Genomic DNA, 21,291 nt, shown 5'->3' with positions numbered 1-21,291 from the left:
CAGTACTCTTACAATTAAACATGTCCTTCAAATCATTAATTATATTTTCATTGTGAATTAGTGGTAATTGTTAATTAAAAATTTATACGTATAATTAATTACATCACCACTATATCTAGGATGCATTTTATAATTTATTTATGTGCATTTCATGAAAAGAACAGTTTTTCACGGAATTTAAAAAAAAAAAAAAAAAAAATTAGTGTTCAAGCTTTTAGTGTCAAGTATTTTTTGTATATTTAAAAGAACATTCTTTTGGATTCCTTTCTCAAGAATATTTCATTGTTAAAAATTTGTAATAATAGGGTCTTTAATTAATGTGATAATATGGCCTTTTAAAAGATGGTTTACTTTTAAATGTCAGTTATAATAAAATTATAAATTTTGGAATTATTCTTTAGAAGAGTATGTAAGTGAATGACCTTGTTTAAATATCACTTGTAGGAAAAATAAAAGTTATGGATGTTTTGTGGAAATCATAAAATAAAGATGACACTTATGTAAGCACATTATTTAATTATGATTACTCCATCAAAGGAGCGTACTAAATTTTTAAATAATTTGTGTCATTATCATGTTTAAGATAACATTTCAAGTTTTGATTACATGCAGATTTTGGTCATCTATGTTTCCTGATTATTGTCACTCACTTCAGAATGTCTGAGAATGGTCTTTAATTAAATTATACAAAATTAAACTGACATTAGGTGGTTTGTAAAAGGAATGTAAAAAATTGCAGTGAAATGTAGCCATTTCAAAAAACTGAAATTAATAAATAAGGAATTAAGTTAGTATACTATCTTAATCTACATAGTCAGGGAAAATGCAAATAACTGTATGGCCATCAGCAGCCAAGTGGTACACTGAACACTGGTAGTTCGGTCCAAGGTTCAAATCCTGCAAATGAGTTGGCTGCTTGGACGTTTTCATGGTGATCCCCATGTATAACGTATGCGAGCCAGTTTCCCGTAGAAAGTCCTTCACAAAGGCATCCCTCCTCTTAAGCAGATAGCCCTTGGGGCTTTGCTGTAATCACATAAACCAAACCAAAATCCTCATAGATTCATCAGTGGGAAAATGAGCATTTGATAAAAAGCTCTGAGAAAAGCTTGTTCCTTTTCAAAAATACTAAGTCTCTTGAATGAAAATTAAGCAGCATTTATACTGTGCCTTGTACAAATGCTTGCAATAAAAGTATGATATTTGTCATGATCACTCATTTGATAATTTTTTTTTCCTAACAGAAAAAAGCTATTGTACTTCATGGCATCTGGATTCTAACCAATATAATAATAATGGGATGTTGCTAGAAGAAGATCGTCCTGTAGTACCTGGAGTTACTGTTAAAGCTGCTGCAGTAGATGCACTTGTAGACATATTGATAGAGTCATTTTGTGAGTAGTGTATTTTAAGACCATTGATATTCAATTAAAATGTATTTGATAATATACAGTCAAAAGTCATTAATTCGGACACCCATAATCTGGACCTCAAAGCTACAAACTTTCTGCGCATGCGCGTAAGACCTTTACGGCTGCAAATATGCGTGTGCGCATGCACGTAATATGTTTACGCATGCGCGTTTAATGTATAACGGACGGTATAAGCTAAGCTAAAATTATCTAATTCAGTTAATGTTGCAGATTGCGTTGTTCCTTAATCTTCGAATTGGATCCGGCTTATTATTTTTTGCAGAATGTTAGAGCAATTTTATAAAAGTAAGCTTGAACTTTCGATTATGTCAAATGGAATTTTTGATATATATTTACTAATATGTAAAGGATCTACAAAGCGAAAGTATGTTTCGAAGACCATTAAACAAAAAGTGGAATTGCTGCAAAAAATGGATAAAGGCATATCCTTTGTTTCTCTAACCATTCCAAAATATGTTTATCAATTTCACGCTGCTCTGCGGCGGGAAAAACGCCGCAGCACGCAATGAATTGAAGTTGATCTGTCAGCACTATTTTTATCATCAGGGCAGATGTTTTTATTTTATTTGGCTTATAATTCCTTACTAAATGTAGTATTTCATCTCGATGTACTACGTCTTTGATATGATTTAAATCAAATTCCTCGTCATTATAATTCACTTGAGATAGTGAAGAAAGTGACACAGAGGTTGTTGAAAACGAAAAAATTTCGATTGACAAATTAATCGGTATTTTTGACACAGCAATTATAGGACTTGAACAGCGGAACTTTGTAACTGAACAAGAAATTATGTCTGTTTATAGAATTAAAGAGAAAGTATTATCACATAAAACGAAGCAACTTAAACAACTTGCATTGAAAGAAATGTTTAATAAAGTAAACAAATAAATATTAAACTTTTTTTTTTTTTTTTGTAAATTTTGATACCCTTTAGATTGTAATTGTTCTTTATTTCATAAATTACGGTTTCATATTTTTAATTTTATAATTTCTGCATGCCATCTTAGCAGATTTAAACTGATAATCTATAATCCGGAAAAATCGATAATTTGGAATTGCCGAAGTCCCGACGAGTCCGGATTAACGACTTTTGACTTTATATAACTTTTTCTCATATTATATGTGCTTGATATTGCTCTCTTTTCTCTGTGACTTCTTTTGCACATACTATCATTTTAAAATTAACATTTTAAAAATTATTTACAATTATTTGATAACTAGTAATTTTGGGGGAAACTCTTTATGTGTATCAGTATATAATTATGGCACTTGGGAGTAAAAGAACTGACTGGATGATTAATAAAGTTATTGGATTTGATTACTAGATGATAACACTAAGGCAAACACATTCTGTTGCTTGCTTCTGATGCACAAATTGTTTGTTATTTAAGATTTATTGAAATTTACTAAGTCCGATTAAGATTGGTTCAAGTTGATCAACTCGATCAGATCTTCTACTGTTTGGAGGCTTTCCCTTAATATAGCTGATTAACTTAATGCTGTCATCTAACATGGTTTTGAATTTAGAAGACATATCTTTGACCACCCCAAGTTCCTTGTGAATGAAATAATGGGTCTAAGATCAGGTGCCAAGCTCTACAGTCCCACTATGCCTACCGGCGAGTGCATGGACCCCATTTGAACAAAAACTTACACATTATTTTCCAATCAATTTCATGCTCTTGCATGTATTAAAAATTTGTTCTTCACATGATAGACAGAGTTGACAGTCTTCAATAATAACATATCTTCATAAATGTCATTAAACTCATACCTGATGCATCATTCGATACATCAGCTTGTCTCTTCTACCTGGAATTAATAAAACAGATATTCTTTTATTCTACTGTTAAGTCCAGATTCTATATTATTAATGTCTTTGACTCAGAATACAACTGAATTTTTTTAGAGTGGTATTGAATCATTGTCCATGGATAATTATTCTTTAAACATTATTTGTCTTCTGTAACTGAAAGTATTCAGAGTCTGCTTTTCATCATATGAAGATTTGCAATATACAAGACACTTCTAAGGCCTTTTTAGTTGCAGAACCTGTATTAGAAACAATTTATATATATATATATATATTTTTCAGTTCTTTCATACATCGTTGGAAAATTTCAGTAGATGTACTTTTCAGACTAGTGTGTTTAATCTCAACGTGTAGTTTCAGTTTCATGAGTTTCATACATTCCTTTGCAAGCACTGGTTAAAATTTACTCTATGGTACCCCTTGGCGAATTGTTTCTTTTTTGATGCTAAGATCGGTGGCAGGAAGGATTGGCACCAATTTCAAGATGGTGCTGATCCTTCTACCCGCTACACAAAACCAAAACAAGAAGTCAAAGACTTACACAAACTCGATATCCATGTACACATCCACCTATTTTAACTTAAAAAAAAAAAAAAAATCAGAGAATTGCACAAACTAAGCATTGTGCACTGCCTTAACTTTGTCCATGTACACATTGGTCTATTTTCACTTAAACAAAATCAGAAAGCTAAAACAAAGTTAAAACTATCATGTTAACCGGAAAAAATTCGCTGCTGTCTTTATAGAGACAAACAAATAAACAAAAATACACAAATTGAGAGTAATAAATAATCAAAAATACATATCTCCTAACACAAAAACATTAAACAACAAATCTTTTAACAGAAATTAACACACAGAGGTGAATAAATAAATGAAACATCAATTTTTTAACATACCTTTTTTCATGTGCATACATTCATGCTTGCCACCACCATCTCCTCCATCCTCCACATAAGCGATTCAATTAAAATTTTGGTCATTTCAACTCATCTACTGTTAATGGCAGATAAATACATTCAAATTTACAGTTTCATCATAATTCAAACCATCAGCATTCATCCTCTTACTTATCTCAAACATACTCAAGTGATGATACACATGTCAAAATACAACATCAATGCATGTGCAACCAAACACAGCAATTGAAAAGAATGATGAGAATTAAAAAATCCCGGTCCATAATGAAAGCGTTACTATTACAAAAAATAGCCAAAATCTCAATTTATCACAATGCCTTTGCTGATATTCACAGAAATAGCCCCTTTTCAATGACAAAAAAAAAAAAAAAAAAAAAAAAAAAAAAAAAAAAAAAAAGAAAAAAAAAAATCCCAAAGGTTGGTTTCACCAACATTATCAACATTAGGGTTACCGAAAAACCTATTTCATGCAGTGGGCTTCCAGATTTCACGAACAAATAATACCACTTGGCGATTTTTTTCAGACAGAAACCAAGGAGTACCGTACAGTAAAGATCAGCCCAAGTGCTTTGTAATGTATGTTGCAATGAGGTTTGGTTCACTCATTCATCAAGCAAATCCAAATTTCAAACAACTGTATCATGTTTTGAAAAGTACATTTTCTTTGAAGAGCTTTAAGTATCACTAGATGCTTTTTAATGGCACTAGTGTAATGGATATTGAAATCACGATCACTCACAAATTCTATGCTGTCAGCATGACCAAAATGAAGGTTATCATCACATTCTTTTATTTTCAAAGATCCGGTTTGAAGCCAGTTTCTCATTGTGTACAGAGGGCACTATGTGGTAGAGATAACTAATGTCTATCGTATAAAAAAGATTTCAAACAACTAAACTAATTATACTAAAAGATAAGGGACAAATTAACAATGCATAGAATTTCTTATAAGTTACTTACATTTTAATACTTATATTTGTTTACTTATAAGTTACTTGCATTTTAATACTTATATTTGTTTACTTATAAGTTAATTATATTCTTATTGGCTACAAAAACAGAAACAGGAAAGAATTGTAATTGGAATTTTGGATCTGTTTTGCCCATGTTTTGAAACAGATGAAGTTTAAATTTCTCCCACTTCATTTGGGAAAATAGAAATAAAAAAATTAGTGCCGAAACATGCTGATTTTTAATAAGGTGTAGTGTATTGGTGCCTATAACATTTCAATCTGTTTCCAAAACAATTAAGAAAGTCATAAACATGTGAGAAGATAATTCTGTATTTCAATGCATTGTGGTCTCTTGTTGGGTTGTATGTGTGATGCTAAATCTGCAGCAAAAGTATGGGAAAAAGCACAGCAGTCATGCTTTAAATTCCTCTTTTGTTACTAAGAAGTTCATAGGCAGGTAACTGGTAAATATCATAAAATGTCAAACTTGAGAGTAAAATAGGTGGGTATTTATCATGTGTAATTTTCAAACTCTAATATTTACAGCTGTAGCTGTAGCAGTTAATCTGAATTAATTTTTTTTTTTTTTTTTTTTTTTTTTTTTGTCTGCTATATAAGAATAGAAGAACCACAAAAGTAGACTAGACATAGTCTGCAGATCACAGATTGAAAAGAAACGCTGCTATAAAGGCATCTTCCTTCTTTTTTTTTTTCGGTATGTCTGTGCTTCAAAGACAATTAATAAAAATTTTAAAAGATGAAGAAATTGTGCATTCTGTGCAAAAAGAATGTGGAATTTTTTAAAAAATCATAATTTTCTCTGGAATATGGCTTCTATAAATATATTACAGTACAAAGTCTGTAATCCGGACGTCCATTATCCGGACCTCAAAGCCACAAACTTTACGCATGCACGTAGAGAATGAGCATACATTACGAATGCGTGCATATAAAGAAATGTTTAATAAAGTAAACAAATAAATATTAAGCTTTTTTTTTTTGTAAAATTTGATACCCTTTAGATCATAATTGCTCTTTATTTCAGAAATTACGGTTTCATATTTTTAATTGTATAATTTCTGCATGCCATCTTACCAGATTTAGATTGATGATTTTTAATCCGGAAAAACCAATAATCCGAAATCACTGAAGTCCCAACGAATCTGGATTACGGACTTTGTACTGCATTTGTAAATCGATTATTATGAAAATGTGTGACTCATTCCAGTCAAGTGATGATAATTCTTGTTTTATTTCTGTATCAGGTTTGATTTTTTTAATTGTGTGTTTTAATTGAAAATGCAGCTTAAAGATTACTGCATGTTAATTTAATGTTGAATTTGCAGCAGTTGTGAAACTTTTTAATTTATCTACTTTTTATACTGCCTTTTGCAATATACTTTTGAAAGAACTAATTCTTCCTTTCTTAATAGATTATATGGTACTTTCCTATTATCTTCACTCCCAATTTTCATGTTATATTGTTTTGCTATATTAATGTGTTAATTAATGTATTTTACAGACAATGTCAAAATTTAAGTATTTAATAGATGGAGCAATAATTTTTATACATATCTTAATATTTCTTTTTAATGTAGTAAAAATTTGATATACACTGAACCCACCCTCTAATGGCAACTATGTAACCTATATTGACTCTGTAAGTGATAAGTAAATGTGGGAATATGAATAAATCAAGATTGATTATTATATTACTCTTCTCTGAAATATTATAAATCAATATTCAAGTGTCACTAAGGCAGCTTGTAAGTATGCTTGTCATCTTTTCCCTTTAACTATGGTAAATATTAAGTGATTAACCGTATATTAAAATTACTTTAGATTAAAGTAAATAATAAAAGCATTAAATTAAAAAAAAGCCATGCTAAGAGTTATTAAAGGTGATGTTAGCAGTACCATATGGAAAGTTTTGAATGACTAGAAATTACTTTTGGAATTACTACTTTATGGAATTCAAACTCTTTTAGAAAAGAAAGTGATTGATAAAAAAAGCAGATAAAATTTGCAGGTTTTTATTAAGTAAATACCTTAACTAGTATACTAAGTGAATATTTTTGAAATTACTAAACACAGTTTATGATGTGAGGATTATTTATTTATTTACACTCATGTCCATAAATTAAGGATAATTCGGAGTCACGCGGAAATCGAACTCTAAAATAAATATATCACCTGCAAAATCACTACACACATCTTCAAGAATCATATGCAAATTTCAGAAAGTAACCAGATGACACCGATGGTATGTCACAATGACGAGAGTGTAAGAGAGTGATATATAAGGAATACAGCCAAAGAAGTAAAATTGTTCGCAGGCGCTTTATAAGCATTTCAGTGCAATAACCGAATAGTTATGACACAAAGGATGCATTTGGATGATTTTTTACGTGGTAGAATTATCGGCAGTCTGGAATGTGGGCGTACTCAACTGGAAGTATCAGACGAACTTGGAATTGCCCAGACTGTCATCTCCAGGCTTTGGCAATGATTCCAAGATGATGGTAATGTGAGTAGACGTTACAGCACAGGTCGCCCCAGAGTTACAACGCCGAATGAGGACCGGTATTTGGCAGTTACTGCCAAAAGAAACAGGCGGAGCACAGCCTCAGACCTGTCTCGTCAGCTCTCTTCACTCACTGGTACTCACTCTTCTCACTGGTACGACAATTTCAAGGCAGACCGTGTACAGACGCTTAGGGCAGGATTGGTCTATATGCTCGTAGACTTGTCAGATGCGTTCCACTTACTGCAACTCACTGTCGCCTGCGGTTAGCCTGGAGTAGAGAGGATGCATTGTGGACACCGCAACATTGTGGTTGTGTGATGTTTTCCAGCGAGTCCAGGTTTAGCATGCAGTCTGATTCTCGCCGAACTTTCATATGGAGAGCTCCAGGTACCCGTTACCACCAAGAAAACATCATTGAATGACACCGTTACGGTGGTGCAGGAAAGCTCGTTTGGAGTGGAATTATTCTGGATTCCAGAACTGACTAGCATGTTCAAATTGGAACCATGACAAGCCTAATCTATCGGGATGTCATTCTGGAACAGCATGTACGTTTGTTTCGGGGCGCCATGGGCGCACAATTTGTGTTTATGGATGACAACGCCTGTCCTCACCGTGCAAACAACGTAAGCGAATGCCTTCAATGGGAAGATATGACCTGTATGGTCTGGCCAGCATTCTTACCGGATTTGAATCCAGTAGAGCACGTGTGGGACGTGCTTGGCCGACGAGTTGCAGCCCGTCAACCTCCTCCTACATGCCTACTGGAACTTCGGAGAGCATTGCTTTTTGAGTAGTGTAATATCCCCCAAGATCAGATCGATAATTTGATACTCAGCATACCTAGGCGTTGTACAGACTGTATTGCATCGTCTGGGAGACATACAATGTATTAACAATCATACCAACCGTGTAATATTGATTTTTTGTAAATAGGTTTTTTTTTTTTTTTTTTTGTAATTTGCTCCAGGGAGAAAAAATCACTAATTTTTTTAATAATATCAAACGTATAGCATCTTTTTTTGCTCTTTACCTTTTGTTTAATAAATAAGCTTTACAAATAAATCAAATTTGTTTTGCTTCATACTCTTCCTTTGCCTGATTTTGCATTATCCTTAATTTATGGACATGAGTGTATTTTGCTTTACACAAAAAAATCAGTTTTTTTTTAATTTAAAAATATTATTTATTTATAGTAAAAGATAAATTTTTTCTAAATTTCATTTTTTTACTATAATAATCAAACTTATTTTATACTTAATTTATTATTTTGTTAATATAATGCTAGTAATAAATTGATATGCCACATTTTTGCATTAGTATCTTTCATTAATAAACTCCAAGTGCTTTGAATAGGATAAATCTATTCTGCATGTCAGTTCTCAGTGGCAGCTATGATGCATATTATAGTATAATCTATTATAATTATCTTATAATCAACATTGGTGATTATCTTCACACATGACTATCTCCATAAAAACCGGAATCATCTGGAACCATGGGGGCCATCTAAGAAGGCATTCACCGCGTTTAGTAAAAGAGTACATTTAGAAACTATTATGGGAAAACTATCAAGCATCCATATAGAATGTTTCCATATGTGTGCTTATAAGATAATTTTTATGTATAATTTTCTTTTCTTCTGCCTTTTTTAGTACCTATTGGTGGACTGAAAGAAGAAAACTGTAACTTTCCCAGAGTTATGTTGCTTATGCATCAATGGTTTACTACTTCAGACAACTTAGCTCAAAGTCTAATATCCAGATATCCTTTTCAATTTCTAATTTTATGGTTTTCTAAGTTCATTAGCCACAATATGCACATCCACTATTAATTTATCAAGAAATATTCAAAATCAATATGTAACTAAAATTGTAAATTATTAAAATTTCAGTTCTTCTATGCTAAAAGTGCTAACTGGCAATTTTAAGAATTATTATTTAGCATAAGTGTGTTAATTTTGAGCTCTATTTTAATAAACAAAATGAATAACAAATTAAATACATATAGGAATTGTATGTTTTGTTTGCAGTAGTTGCCTTTGTTGGCTGTCATTGTAATATAGCAGGGATGGCCAAACTTCAAGGCGATGTGAGCCGCATGATAGATTTTATGAACCTTCAAGAGTCGCAAGTCCAAATTTATATTGTTTTGAAAATGAGACAGGATTTGAATATAAAAAAACTTTTGAAGTAAATTAATGAATATGTGATTAACACGATTACATATAAATATGAATAAATACATCTTATATCTACTGTTTTGTGTTTAGAAAAGTAAAGCCTAAGAAAATAAAAATTTATAACTCTTGAACTGAGCAACTAAGCATTACTTTCTAAGTAACTAAGCATTACAACTAAGCATTTCTTCAGGTAGAGAAACCTAATATTTTCTTCTGATTTCATTTATAACTTTCCATTTATAATTATTATTGCTTTATTTTAGTAGAAGTAAAACAAATCAAAAGCATATTCATTGGTCTACAATTACTTAAAAAAAAAAAAAAAAAAAAAAAAAAAAAAAAAAAAAATTCGGTAAATTACAAATCATTATTTAAAAGAAAATTGAGTGGTTTTTTTTTTTTTTTTTTTTAACTCATGAGCAGTGTTTTAGAAAGGATAAATAAACGGTGCATGTCAGCACATTACTGCAGAGAAACTGTTATGCAAGAAAAATATTAATTTAAAAATAAGCTATTAACTTGTTTAAGCTTTTGCTTAAAGAGTAATTTTGTTTCTCTACACAATTAACATAAGGACCAACACACTGGGATCATTTGAATCTTTGGATCCTAACCTAAGAAATTGTTAAACATCCCTCCCAAAACTTAAAAATAACCACTTTTACTGATGCTCAGTATAGAAGAATTCACCAAAAAAAGAATATGATTACTATTTCAGTGGTATTTGAATAATAAGTATCTCTCATGATGGCCCTGACTGATACAGTATTTCAACATGCCTTCTAACATAATCTGCCAGAATTTCTTAGTAATCAGTACACTGCGCATCATTGAAATTTCTCAAAATTCTCTCTCAAATCATCCCGATAATTTTGGACCTAGGTGTTGGAAGTTCAGACGCATCGTTGAAAATTCTCGAATCACCCTGATAATTTTGGGCATCATAACGAAGTTCATACTTCATTATCCATGCCCAAACATAACTTTCTTGAAAATTTTTTAACATATCTCTATCTCCTGCTAAATGTGGACATAGATAACGAAGTTCATGCGCATCATTGAAAATTGTCGAAACCACCTCTTGAATCATTATGGTAATTCTAGACATGTTGCTAATAAATCTAGTAGTTCATGCTGGGCTATATAAATGCTTTGTCGAGCACTCTGTTTACTAGCCAAACTCATCAACCTAGCTGTTTAATTATGAGCTGTTTTTCAATTACATGGCAAATCAAAACTAATGTTACAGAAAGAAAACATACCTGTCACTACTATGAATGAATTTATTTTGCAAGTGCAGATATAACATGAATGTGTGACTCTTCATATTTCTATGGACATGCACAGATGTTCAGTGTGGAGGCTTTTGTAACATGGTAGACGTCTGCGCAATATTTATTTCCTAAGCTCTTGCCAAATAGGTGTACAGATCCGCCATATTCTAATTGTTGGACCCATAAAAGTGGTCAAGTGACTTACTGTCTCATCTCAAATTTTGAAGAAAATAACTTGGAAGAAAGTTTAAAGTAAATTATTGTCAGCCTAATGGTTACATAGTGCAACTTTCCATTGGGTGACCTAATCTTTAGGTAGAAAATAAATCTCAAATGGAGTCTGTAAACAGAGGATACTTTAAAAAATAAAAAATCATACTTTAAAAATAAACATTTACAGGAGCAAAATTTCACATTAGTGCCTGAAATTTGTAATGATCAAGCAGTGGACTATTGCACAACTTTTTGTTTGGCTACTAAGCTTTCATGAAGGACAAGTCAAATGTATATGATGATCGAAAATTAAGAAGACAAAAAATATCAACAGTTTAAAGGAAGTGTGATGCTGGCATCAGAGCTGGGGTAACTAGTGCAACTGCAAAGCTGAAGTACTAAGGGGTGAAAAATTTTAGATATGTCAGGCAGCAAAATGCCTATAACCTAGTGCCTCTAATTTAGTGCAGCAAAATGCCTCTAACCTAGTGCAAGGTAGAAAGAAAAAAGGCCATCAAACAAGAAGTAGAAAAATATGAGAAAATATCACAAGCTAAAGAGATTTCATCAATATCAATATGCCGATTTTGATAAACTTTAGAGAAGAGAGATGTTTGTATTTTTTCGGCCCCTCATTGCTTGATGCAACATTACTGATGTGACGATTTGATGATTAAGGGGAAAGATCTCTATCTGAAATAACAATAATGGAAATTAAACTAATTATTAAATTAACTAAATTAAAAATTAACTAAAATGGGAATTAAATATTTTAGCTAAAATTTAAAACCAGTGATTCTTCCCACGACTCCAAATATTTCAGCATGCACAACCATTGGTGAAATAAATTATAATCACTGCCTAGGATTACCAAGGAATTATTACAAAAGATAGAGTTTCATGTAGGAAGAGTGTTAATTAAGCATATTATTGTGAATGGTCATGAAATCTGTGAAGCAATTGCATAAAAATGCCCGACTTGCTTAGGAATAGGAAATTAATTTTGAAGGAGCTCCACAGAAAATTGAGACAAGTTTCTTAACCGAGTAAGAGGTTGAAGGTTCACTCCACCCAAAATAAAATCCTCATAAAATTCTTCCACAGTTTAAAAGAGCTCTATATGGATTGCAAGGCGAAACAGGTTTCTTCAACAGTTATGCCATTCAAGGACTGCATAAAAGTAGTATTGTACAACAAATAGCAAATCTTCCAGGTGGATAACAACTATTGTGAACGATGGGATGACACAGAAATGCAAGCAGATACTGTCTGAAGTAGAATTAAATTGAGAGTTAAAATACTAGGGAGAATGATTTAACAAAAATATTAGCATTGCCTTTTAGATTAACATCATATTAGTGTATTCCGATGACCATTACCTGCTCAAAAAGTAATGTAACTGGAATAGTGATTACCAGAAATGGAATTATTCATAATTTTATGCATTTGTTGCTCTGATGTTAAGCCAGCAGTGGACAGTTTGAAATCTATTACATTTTTATGTACATAATATCAGAAATTAAATTAGCAATTAATAAAGAAATGTGGCACTGCATGATTTCTATTTCAAATTCCATTTGTATTAAAACATTATACTATATTTATTCAAAACAAGTCGCATTTCAGATGACAAAGGATTACTATTAGCTCGCGAGCCACAGTCAAGATGTCAGAGAGCCGCAGTTTGGCCATGTCTGTAATATAGTCTAAATATCATACTGTGAGAAGTAATTGCTAAAAAAATAGTTGTTACCTGTCTACTCTATTTTTATGCAAAGATTTTTTTTATTTTTTTCAATGGGTTGATTAACTGGTTATGTAACCCCATCATGAAATTTTCTTCATATCAAAATATAGAGAAATATAGTTTTAATTCCCCTTAAATGAATTTTGGCAGTTTCCAAATGTAAATGTGACTAAGGTTTTGGAAATTACTTTTCTTCAAAGAAGTTGACTATGCTTTGTGCTATAAATGGTTTTTTCTGAAATTTTAACATAATTTTACAGAATTTAAAAAAGAACAAAAAATTGTTATTGTTAATACTAGATGTCAAGCTGGACTTTATAATATGCGAGGGTCATTCAAATCTAAGCAGAAACTTTCATGCTTTGTTGCCGTGACAAGTTTAACATAATTATAACTCACTGAACAAGCACATACACATTTGAATTTGTCATTTGTAATGCTAGTTTTTCTTTCTGTCAGCTCTGTTTGTTATAATCAACATATCACTGCAGAAGTTCAGTATTATGCAACAAATCATCATTATAATTTTTGACTAATGATGGTGGGATTCCTTTTCACATTTATTTGGCACCTAAAAATCAGTTTAGATGTCGCTTATTCTGGATTGTATGTTTAGTGTAAGTCTTTTAAAGAAGACCAGATGAAAAGTGAAAATTAAACACATGTTTGTCAACCAACAATCTCAACTGTTAAAGAAAACTGACAATAGTTGATGCACTAGTTAGGGCCAATCTAATAATCACCATCAGAGAAATTGTTATGGATCTAAAAATAATTCTTTGTTATGTGAAGACATTAGTTAAAGATAGTCATAAATTTAGTAAGGTGAGCATCAGATGGATGGCTTCCCCATCTTTTGATGCCTGAAGATTGAAAGACTTGGAAACATTGGACATTGAAACATGCTTCTACAATCACACAGGTGGGATGTCCTACCGCACCTCCAAATAGTCCTAGTACCATCAGACTTTCACCTTGTTCAAGAGAGAAGAGAAACACACCAAAGTGAACCATAAAATCAGAGAAAGTAGCAACCTTCTGTTTGGTGTATACAGTACAAAGTCCGTAATCCAGACTTGTCAGGACTTCGGCGATCCCGAGTTATAGATCCTCAATATAAATCTGGTAAGATGACATGCAGAAATTATATAATTAAAAATAGGAAACCATAATTTATGAAATAAAGAGCAATTATGATCTAAAGGGTATCAAAATTTACAAAGAAAAACCTTAATATTTATTTGTTTACTTTATTAAACATTTCTTTCAATGTAAGTTGTTTAAGTTGCTTCATTTTTTGTGCTAATACTTTCTCTTTAATTCTATAAACAGACATAATTTCTTGTTCAGTTACAAAGTTCCACTGTTCAAGTCCTGTAATTGCTGCGTCGAGAATACCGACTAACTTGTCAATCGAAATTTTTTCGTTTTCAATAACCTCTCTGTCACTTTCTTCACTATTGGAAGTGGTATTTTCTGGATCTAGAACCATACTACAGATTTCACCGTGCGTAGATTGATTGGTGATTGGGGCATTGTCGTTGCAGTGAAAAACTTCTGTTATATCATCTTCATTTATTACCGCTTCTCCACATTTCTTTGCAAAATCCAATAACTGGAAAGTTTCACCTTTAGTTTGCTATAAACGAAAACCTTCAAATTCGCGGCTGTCATCTTCATCGTCCTCACCATAAAGTATGGTAGCTGGCCATAAATTATGCCAAGCATTTTTGAGCATATCTGGAGGCACATACTCCCACAATCTTACGATGCTCCACACAGCAGATTTTATGCTAAAAGATTTTAAAAAGTCTTGAATAGTCGTGCCACTGTTCAAGAAACTTAACATAGATTTTAAAAATGCTACTTTATATTTGCATTTCAGCATGTGCACTATTCTCATATCCATAGGCTGAATGATAGACATACAATTGAGGGAAGAATAATATGGATACATTATCTTTCACTAAAACTTTAAGTGAAGTATGTGCCGAACAGTTGTCAACAGTCAGGATTTTTTTTGAGTCATCATATAAACCAACTGAATTCAAATGTTGCCGAGCCTCGGGTATAAATTTATTTTCAAGCCAATCATTCATCAATGTTTGTGTCATCCATGCTCTTTTATTTGCACGATATATAACGGGGAAAATTGTTACTCCTTTAAATGCTCGAGGTCGTGCATTTTTTCTGATTATGAAAAGTTTGCACCTGTGCATTCCTGCAGCATTTACGCACACTAAAATTGTTAGTCTCGCTTTGGAATCTTTGATACTAGTTGGAGCCTTTCCTGTAGAGGTTGCCAAAGTATTTCGCGGTATGTATTGCGAGAAAACCCAGTTTCATCAGTGTTGTGAATTTGTTCTGGAGATAATTGTTTACTAGTAATGAGTCCAATGACTTCATCTGTAAATTGTTCAACAGCTTCAGTATCAGTTGAAGCTTTTTCACCCAAAATTTTTAATTGTCTTATACCATGGCAATTTTTTAATTTGGTTAACCAACCTGTCGAATATATGCACTCTGTTTAAATTCATTCCTTCATGAAATATTTGGCTTGAACCATTAGCATTGGACCTGTCAATGGCACGTCCTCGCTGCTATGCTGTCTGACCCATTCAATCATCACTTTGTCATGATCATCAATTTTAGCATAACAAAACCTTTTTCTGTTATTCATTGCAAGTGGGATGTCGGAATCCACAAAAAATTCAAAAAGTTCTTTTTTCTTTTTTCTTATATACAGTTGACTTTCCAATGTCATATTCCTTGCATAATTTTGAGACGGATATGCCTTTGCTTTGTAGATCCTTTGGCAGCTCCAGAATTGGAAACTCTTTTTGACGTAATCGAAAGTTCAAGCTTAATTTTTATAAAATTGCTCTAACAGTCTGCAAAAAATAATAAGTTGGATCCAGTTAGAAGATTAAGGAACAGCATAATCTGCAACATTAACTGAAATGCCTTAGAATCAGTAAAGAGAATTTTAGCCTAGCTTATACCATCCATTATGCATTAAACGTGCATGTATAAAGCATACAAAAAAAGTTTGTGGCTTTAAGGGCCGGATTATAGATCATTCCGGATAATGGATGTCCGAATTACGGACTTAGTACTGTATTTTGTTATTTTTGTTTATTTATTATAGTTATATTTTTGCTTTGCTTAATTTTATATTTCATCTCGTTGTTCCATTATAAGAATTTTTAGGCTGCTAGAAATTCAAACCTAACGATCAGGTTATTGACAGTGTTCAAGAATGGAAGAACATACAGTCAAAAGACCTTTCATTCTTCTGGAATTAAGAAATTTCTTGGGTGTTGAAGAAAGTGTATTTATGGTGGCAGGTGACTACATAGAAAAATAATATATTATTTCACTGCATTCAGTAAATAATGTTCAGCTATAAACTCCTGTTTATATTTGAATGTCTCTTCTATATTACATTAGAAATGACAAGGAGTAAATAATGAAAAACAAAAAATAGCAATGATTTTCTGTGGGCATTACTCCATGTATTGTGTTATTCTCAAGATTGTTATAAAGGTCAAATGTATGAAGTTGTAATAATTATGCATGCCTCAGTCTTATTCGTTATCAGTTTATTAAATTTATGACATTTAAATTTGTAAAATAATTTTGATATTGATATATGCTATAAATTTTGCTATAAACATGTATAGTTGTATTTATTTAATATACATGGTGTATAAGTTAATCATGCACAAATTCTTTAAATTTTTCTTAATTCTATATTAAATTTTGGAAAGCTGAAGCTATCTATAATTGTCATACATCATGTCCTCATAAATTTCAAAAAATCACTGAATGTACCATATACCAATATCGAGCTCGCATTTGCCAAACATTTAGGTAATTGATTTTTGCTTTTTTGATCAGATAAAATTATTATTTTCTTATTTAAAAATTTCTTACATTTTTTGTAAATTATTTTCTTTCTCATTCACTCTCTCTCTCGCTTTATTTATTTATATAAATTTTAAGTAATGTTTGAAGCTTAATTTTATTACTTTTCAGGTCTCATTGAAAAATTTGCTATAATATTATTTCAATGCTATCAGTTGTATTTGCGGCTACTGTATTACAATTCAGATCCTGATTATTGCTGGGTGAGCAAGGGTCAGACTTTGGGCCCCAGTTTTAGATTATCAAAATTATCCTTTAATTTCCCATAAACTTATTTTTCCTTTATCAAAGGGAGTCCACCAGTGGCCGAGCGGTAAAGTTGCTAAACACTGGTCGGTCTGAGGTTCAAATCCCGCGAACGGGCTGGCTGCATGGGTGTCTATCTCCCCTTAGGCAGATAGCCCTAGTGTGCTATGCCATAATTAAGTACACCACACCACACCTTTATCAAAGCAGAAAAATATGTATATTAAGGGAATTTATCTTAACTTTTGGGGTGAAGGGTCCCTCATCTTAAAACATAAGGTACGTTAACTATTTCTAAAACTAAAAAATAATATTTTGATCTCATAAATCTGCCCCTTTTTTGGGTGGCCCTGAAATAATGCTCCCCTTAGGTACCTAGATTATTTATGTAAACTGTGTTGTTAAAATTTATTTTCTAACTTGGTGAGTATGGATATTATATGAAATGCTGATAAATTGTATTTTTGCTATGCAATTTATAAAAGTAATCCACTTTCTGTCCAACATAAAACAAGATTAATTTCATTTCATCTTTTACCTATATCATAGTTCTTCCTTTTTAGCAGGTAATCTTTGCTTTTTATAACTTATAGAAGGAATGCATTTTACCTGAATATAGCTTTTAATTGGAATTTAGGTAACTAGAACAATGTATTTTATTAATTCTTCCTGCTAATAAGGCACAACTAGAAAGATTTATGCTTGATAAATTGTTTGATTTTATAAGATAAACTACATTTTTAGGGTAGGCAGAAGGAAATGAGGAATTTGCTGAATTTTTTGTTGATTATTGTTCTTAATTATGTAATATATTAAAATTTTTATATATACTTTATTTCAGATATTGGATTTGTATGTTTCCAATTCATTTCGATCTTAACCCAGCTTTAGTTACTACATTGCGAGATTTTCAAAGGTGTTTGTGTGATCAAAGTTATCGTGCTTTGGCAGATCTTCTTGATTTGTCAAAACTGTGAGTATAAAAATGTAATTTTCATTGTTTGTATTTGTTCAAGATATAAGTATTACTTTTTGATAAAACACATTTCTTCATTATTACCTGTATTTGCAGTATTTATAGTCGATAAAACACATTTCTTCATTATTACCTCTGTTTGCAGTATTTATAGTCAACCATAAAAATGTTAATGTGTATCTTTTTATTTAACATTTAGACCTTCCTATGATTGGGCTCGAAGTATGTCAGTTCGTAATCCTCCTGCAAAGCATACGAGAAAAATATCTCTAGTTTTTGACCATTTAGAGGCAGATGAACTCGCAAATCACATAACATTTTTAGAACACAAAGTTATGCGGAGAATAACAGTGAGTATATGAATTTTATTATAAGAAACTTTTTAAAAATTGTTTTTAGGATTTATGATAAAATCTGTAGTAGCTTTTACAGATCGAATCAGAGTTTAAATGTATAAATACTATCATCATTTTCTTTTTGCATTTAAGTTTAGGTGTAGAATTAGGTAATTTTGCTCCAGGACATCATTAATTAGCCTTCAATTATGTTTTTGTTATAAAATAGTGATCAGTATATATAGGACCTTCTATATTGTAATTTTTATGTTAAGTTTTTTTGGGGGTCCTATGCCTTTCTTTGCCATTTCTGCCATTAGTCAATGCCATTAGCCCAATAAAATGGTGAGAGTGTACAAATTAGCCTGGATAGAGTTGTCTGTAATGAACTTTAAAATAATAGGCCAGTTCTTGAGGTGGAATTTTCATCCATATCACCATATACAGAATTTCATCCATATACAGAAGGCAACAAGCCGAATTCTTAATTCCAATACGATGTAAATGTTACTGTAAATTATCATGGCGAGTTGTCAAATGAAAGCAAGCAACTCCAACAGCTTGAGATAAGGAACTGGAGATTTTATTTCTTTTGTTGAGCAGGTTATTTCACTTCTTATCCATTGCTGCATCAATATATAAGAATGTTCTGTTATTTTCCATTTTATTACATATAATTCTTTCAATATAACACAAAGGGACTTGGAGCATGAGTATTCCGGCCTTGGCAAGTCTGTCTGCCTGCTCATTTCCAAAAATGTCACAGTGGCTCAGAATCAACTGAATGGCAATTCTCTTTCTGTTTTCCTTAGCTCAGGAAGTTTCATTTTACAAGAATGAACCTGGGTATTTGCATTGTAGTTAGATCTGTTAAGTGACAAAATAGCAGCTTGTGAATCAATGAAAAACACACTATTTTGATCTAGGCTATTTTTTAATTTATAATTTGCATAAGTTAACCATCTTTGTAAACATGGAATTACTTGTCTAGAGGGTACATGTAAAGTGTAGTAGCCAGAGCAGCATTTTTTAACTCATTCAGAGTGGAAAGGTGTTTGTTGACATGCCAAACAAGATCCTAGGTATTTTTTCAGTTGATCTAAATTTAAATGGGATTCCACTTTGCGAGAAAACCTGATGATTGGGTGTAGAAATATTGTAAGTATCATAAAGATCATATGCAGTCGAAAGGAAAGATCTGTGAATCTTTAGTTTTACACTTGCTGGTCTGTATTAATTTTTAAAAAAAAATTATTTTCTTAACATTTTTTTCCAACAAGATTCATAGCACTTCTTTGGCACCTTTCATTTAAAGCTCCAAATCTGTCTGCAATCCCTTAGTAGCAATAGGAGTCGATTTAATTCAGTCACAACATGCCGTTTTGGAAAATATCAAGTTTGTTTCTAACAGAATATGAGGAAGTATTAAAAACCTCATTTCCATAGTCAGCTACTAGACTGTACATAAAACATCTGGGTCGAACCCCAAGCAATACTAGTCAGACATTTCAGTAGTTTAGATCTCAAATGTCCTTGATCAATGGTCACATTTATTTGTTTTGTCCAAGATAATTTTGGGTCTAAATGATATCCCAAGTAAACAGTATTATATGTTCTGTTTAGATCTTTATTATTATAATGAAGGTGAATATCATGGTATTTAGTATTAAGGAAAAACAATTAGATGGTAGTTTTGTCAGTATTAACTACCATATTCTTTTCATGAGTATCAAGAAGAATCTTAAGTGTCAAGAAAATTTAAGGCCTTTTGTAACTGTATCTTCAGTTATAAATAGAAGTAAGTTATGAAAATGTTAACAAAGGACTTGTGCATTATCTTATAAAAACAAAACTTAAAATTCTAATTAAATATTTTACAATACATATAATTGTGCATAAAAACATATTAAACTTTAAAGTTAAACAAAATAAATAAGAAAAATTGCTTAAAATAAAATATACATTTAATTATTGTTGTCTTATTAAAAAAAACCATGAAATTCTAATAAAATAGTTTACATTTTACAAAAGCATAAAACATAAATAATTGTGCATGAAAAAATGTTGAACTGTAGAACTTTAGAATTTAAAAAATGAAGAAATCACAAAAATTGCTTAAAATATGAAGAAATTTAATTCAAAAGTTTCCACACATTATTTCTTTCTTTCACATCAGTTGATTTTCAGTTTAGTGTATGATAGTTAAGTCTCATGATGACTTTTAAAAAAGGTTTTTTACTTAGGGTTTAACATTGAATCCACTCAAAGGTTCCCATTTAAGGAGGTTGTCCTTAATTGCAAAATATATTGCACAATCTAAGAAGTTCTTTTTGTGGAAATATTATTTATCAAGTTAAAAGCTTGTTCAGCTTCAGTGCTATTGACCCCTTGGCAATTGCAAGATTAAGCAATTCTTTCATCTCAAGTACATGCGATACGTGCCAGTCCTAGATTTGTAATGGAAGCTGTGTTTGTGCCCACTGCAGTGTGTAAGTGGAATGCGAGCCGAGCTCATTGATTACTATCAAAAGGTTAATAACAGTAGTATCCTTAATGACTTTAATAATGTATTCATTGTTACTTTCTTTGTGCTATTAGGAATTTTGTTTTGTGATTTTTCTGTTGAAGCCATTTTAATGAAATCCAGAAAATTGTTTACTGTTATTTCTAGTTTTAATATGAAATTAAATTGTTTCTGTACTTTTATCTACTTCTGATCATATTGCTTCATCAACATCTATAGT

The 21,291-nt window shown here is 31.5% G+C and overlaps 1 protein-coding gene across 5 annotated transcripts in view; it reads left to right on the top strand.

Moving 5' to 3' along the window:
- The window catches only part of LOC118189290 (ras guanyl-releasing protein 3-like), a 194,450-nt gene that overhangs the window by 119,618 nt on the left and 53,541 nt on the right, over positions 1-21,291 (top strand). For 4 of the 5 annotated variants that reach the window (XM_085816009.1, XM_085816010.1, XM_085816011.1 and 1 more), the window contains 5 exons: positions 1,245-1,394; positions 9,303-9,413; positions 16,825-16,936; positions 18,078-18,209; positions 18,412-18,562. In XM_085816009.1, coding sequence (XP_085672135.1) covers positions 1,245-1,394; positions 9,303-9,413; positions 16,825-16,936; positions 18,078-18,209; positions 18,412-18,562 — 656 coding nt within the window. Of the gene's footprint in view, positions 1-1,244; positions 1,395-9,302; positions 9,414-16,824; positions 16,937-18,077; positions 18,210-18,411; positions 18,563-21,291 lie in introns of those variants that run through there. The other variant, XM_085816013.1, reaches the window with a different exon arrangement.

Source organism: Stegodyphus dumicola, chromosome 4, assembly GCF_044657685.1.
Source record: "Stegodyphus dumicola isolate Sdum_Otavi_A_Nest chromosome 4, ASM4465768v1".
In the NCBI taxonomy this organism is placed as follows: domain Eukaryota; kingdom Metazoa; phylum Arthropoda; class Arachnida; order Araneae; family Eresidae; genus Stegodyphus; species Stegodyphus dumicola.
Note: the sequence above shows the minus strand (reverse complement) of the source record. Positions and strands in the feature narration are given on the sequence as shown.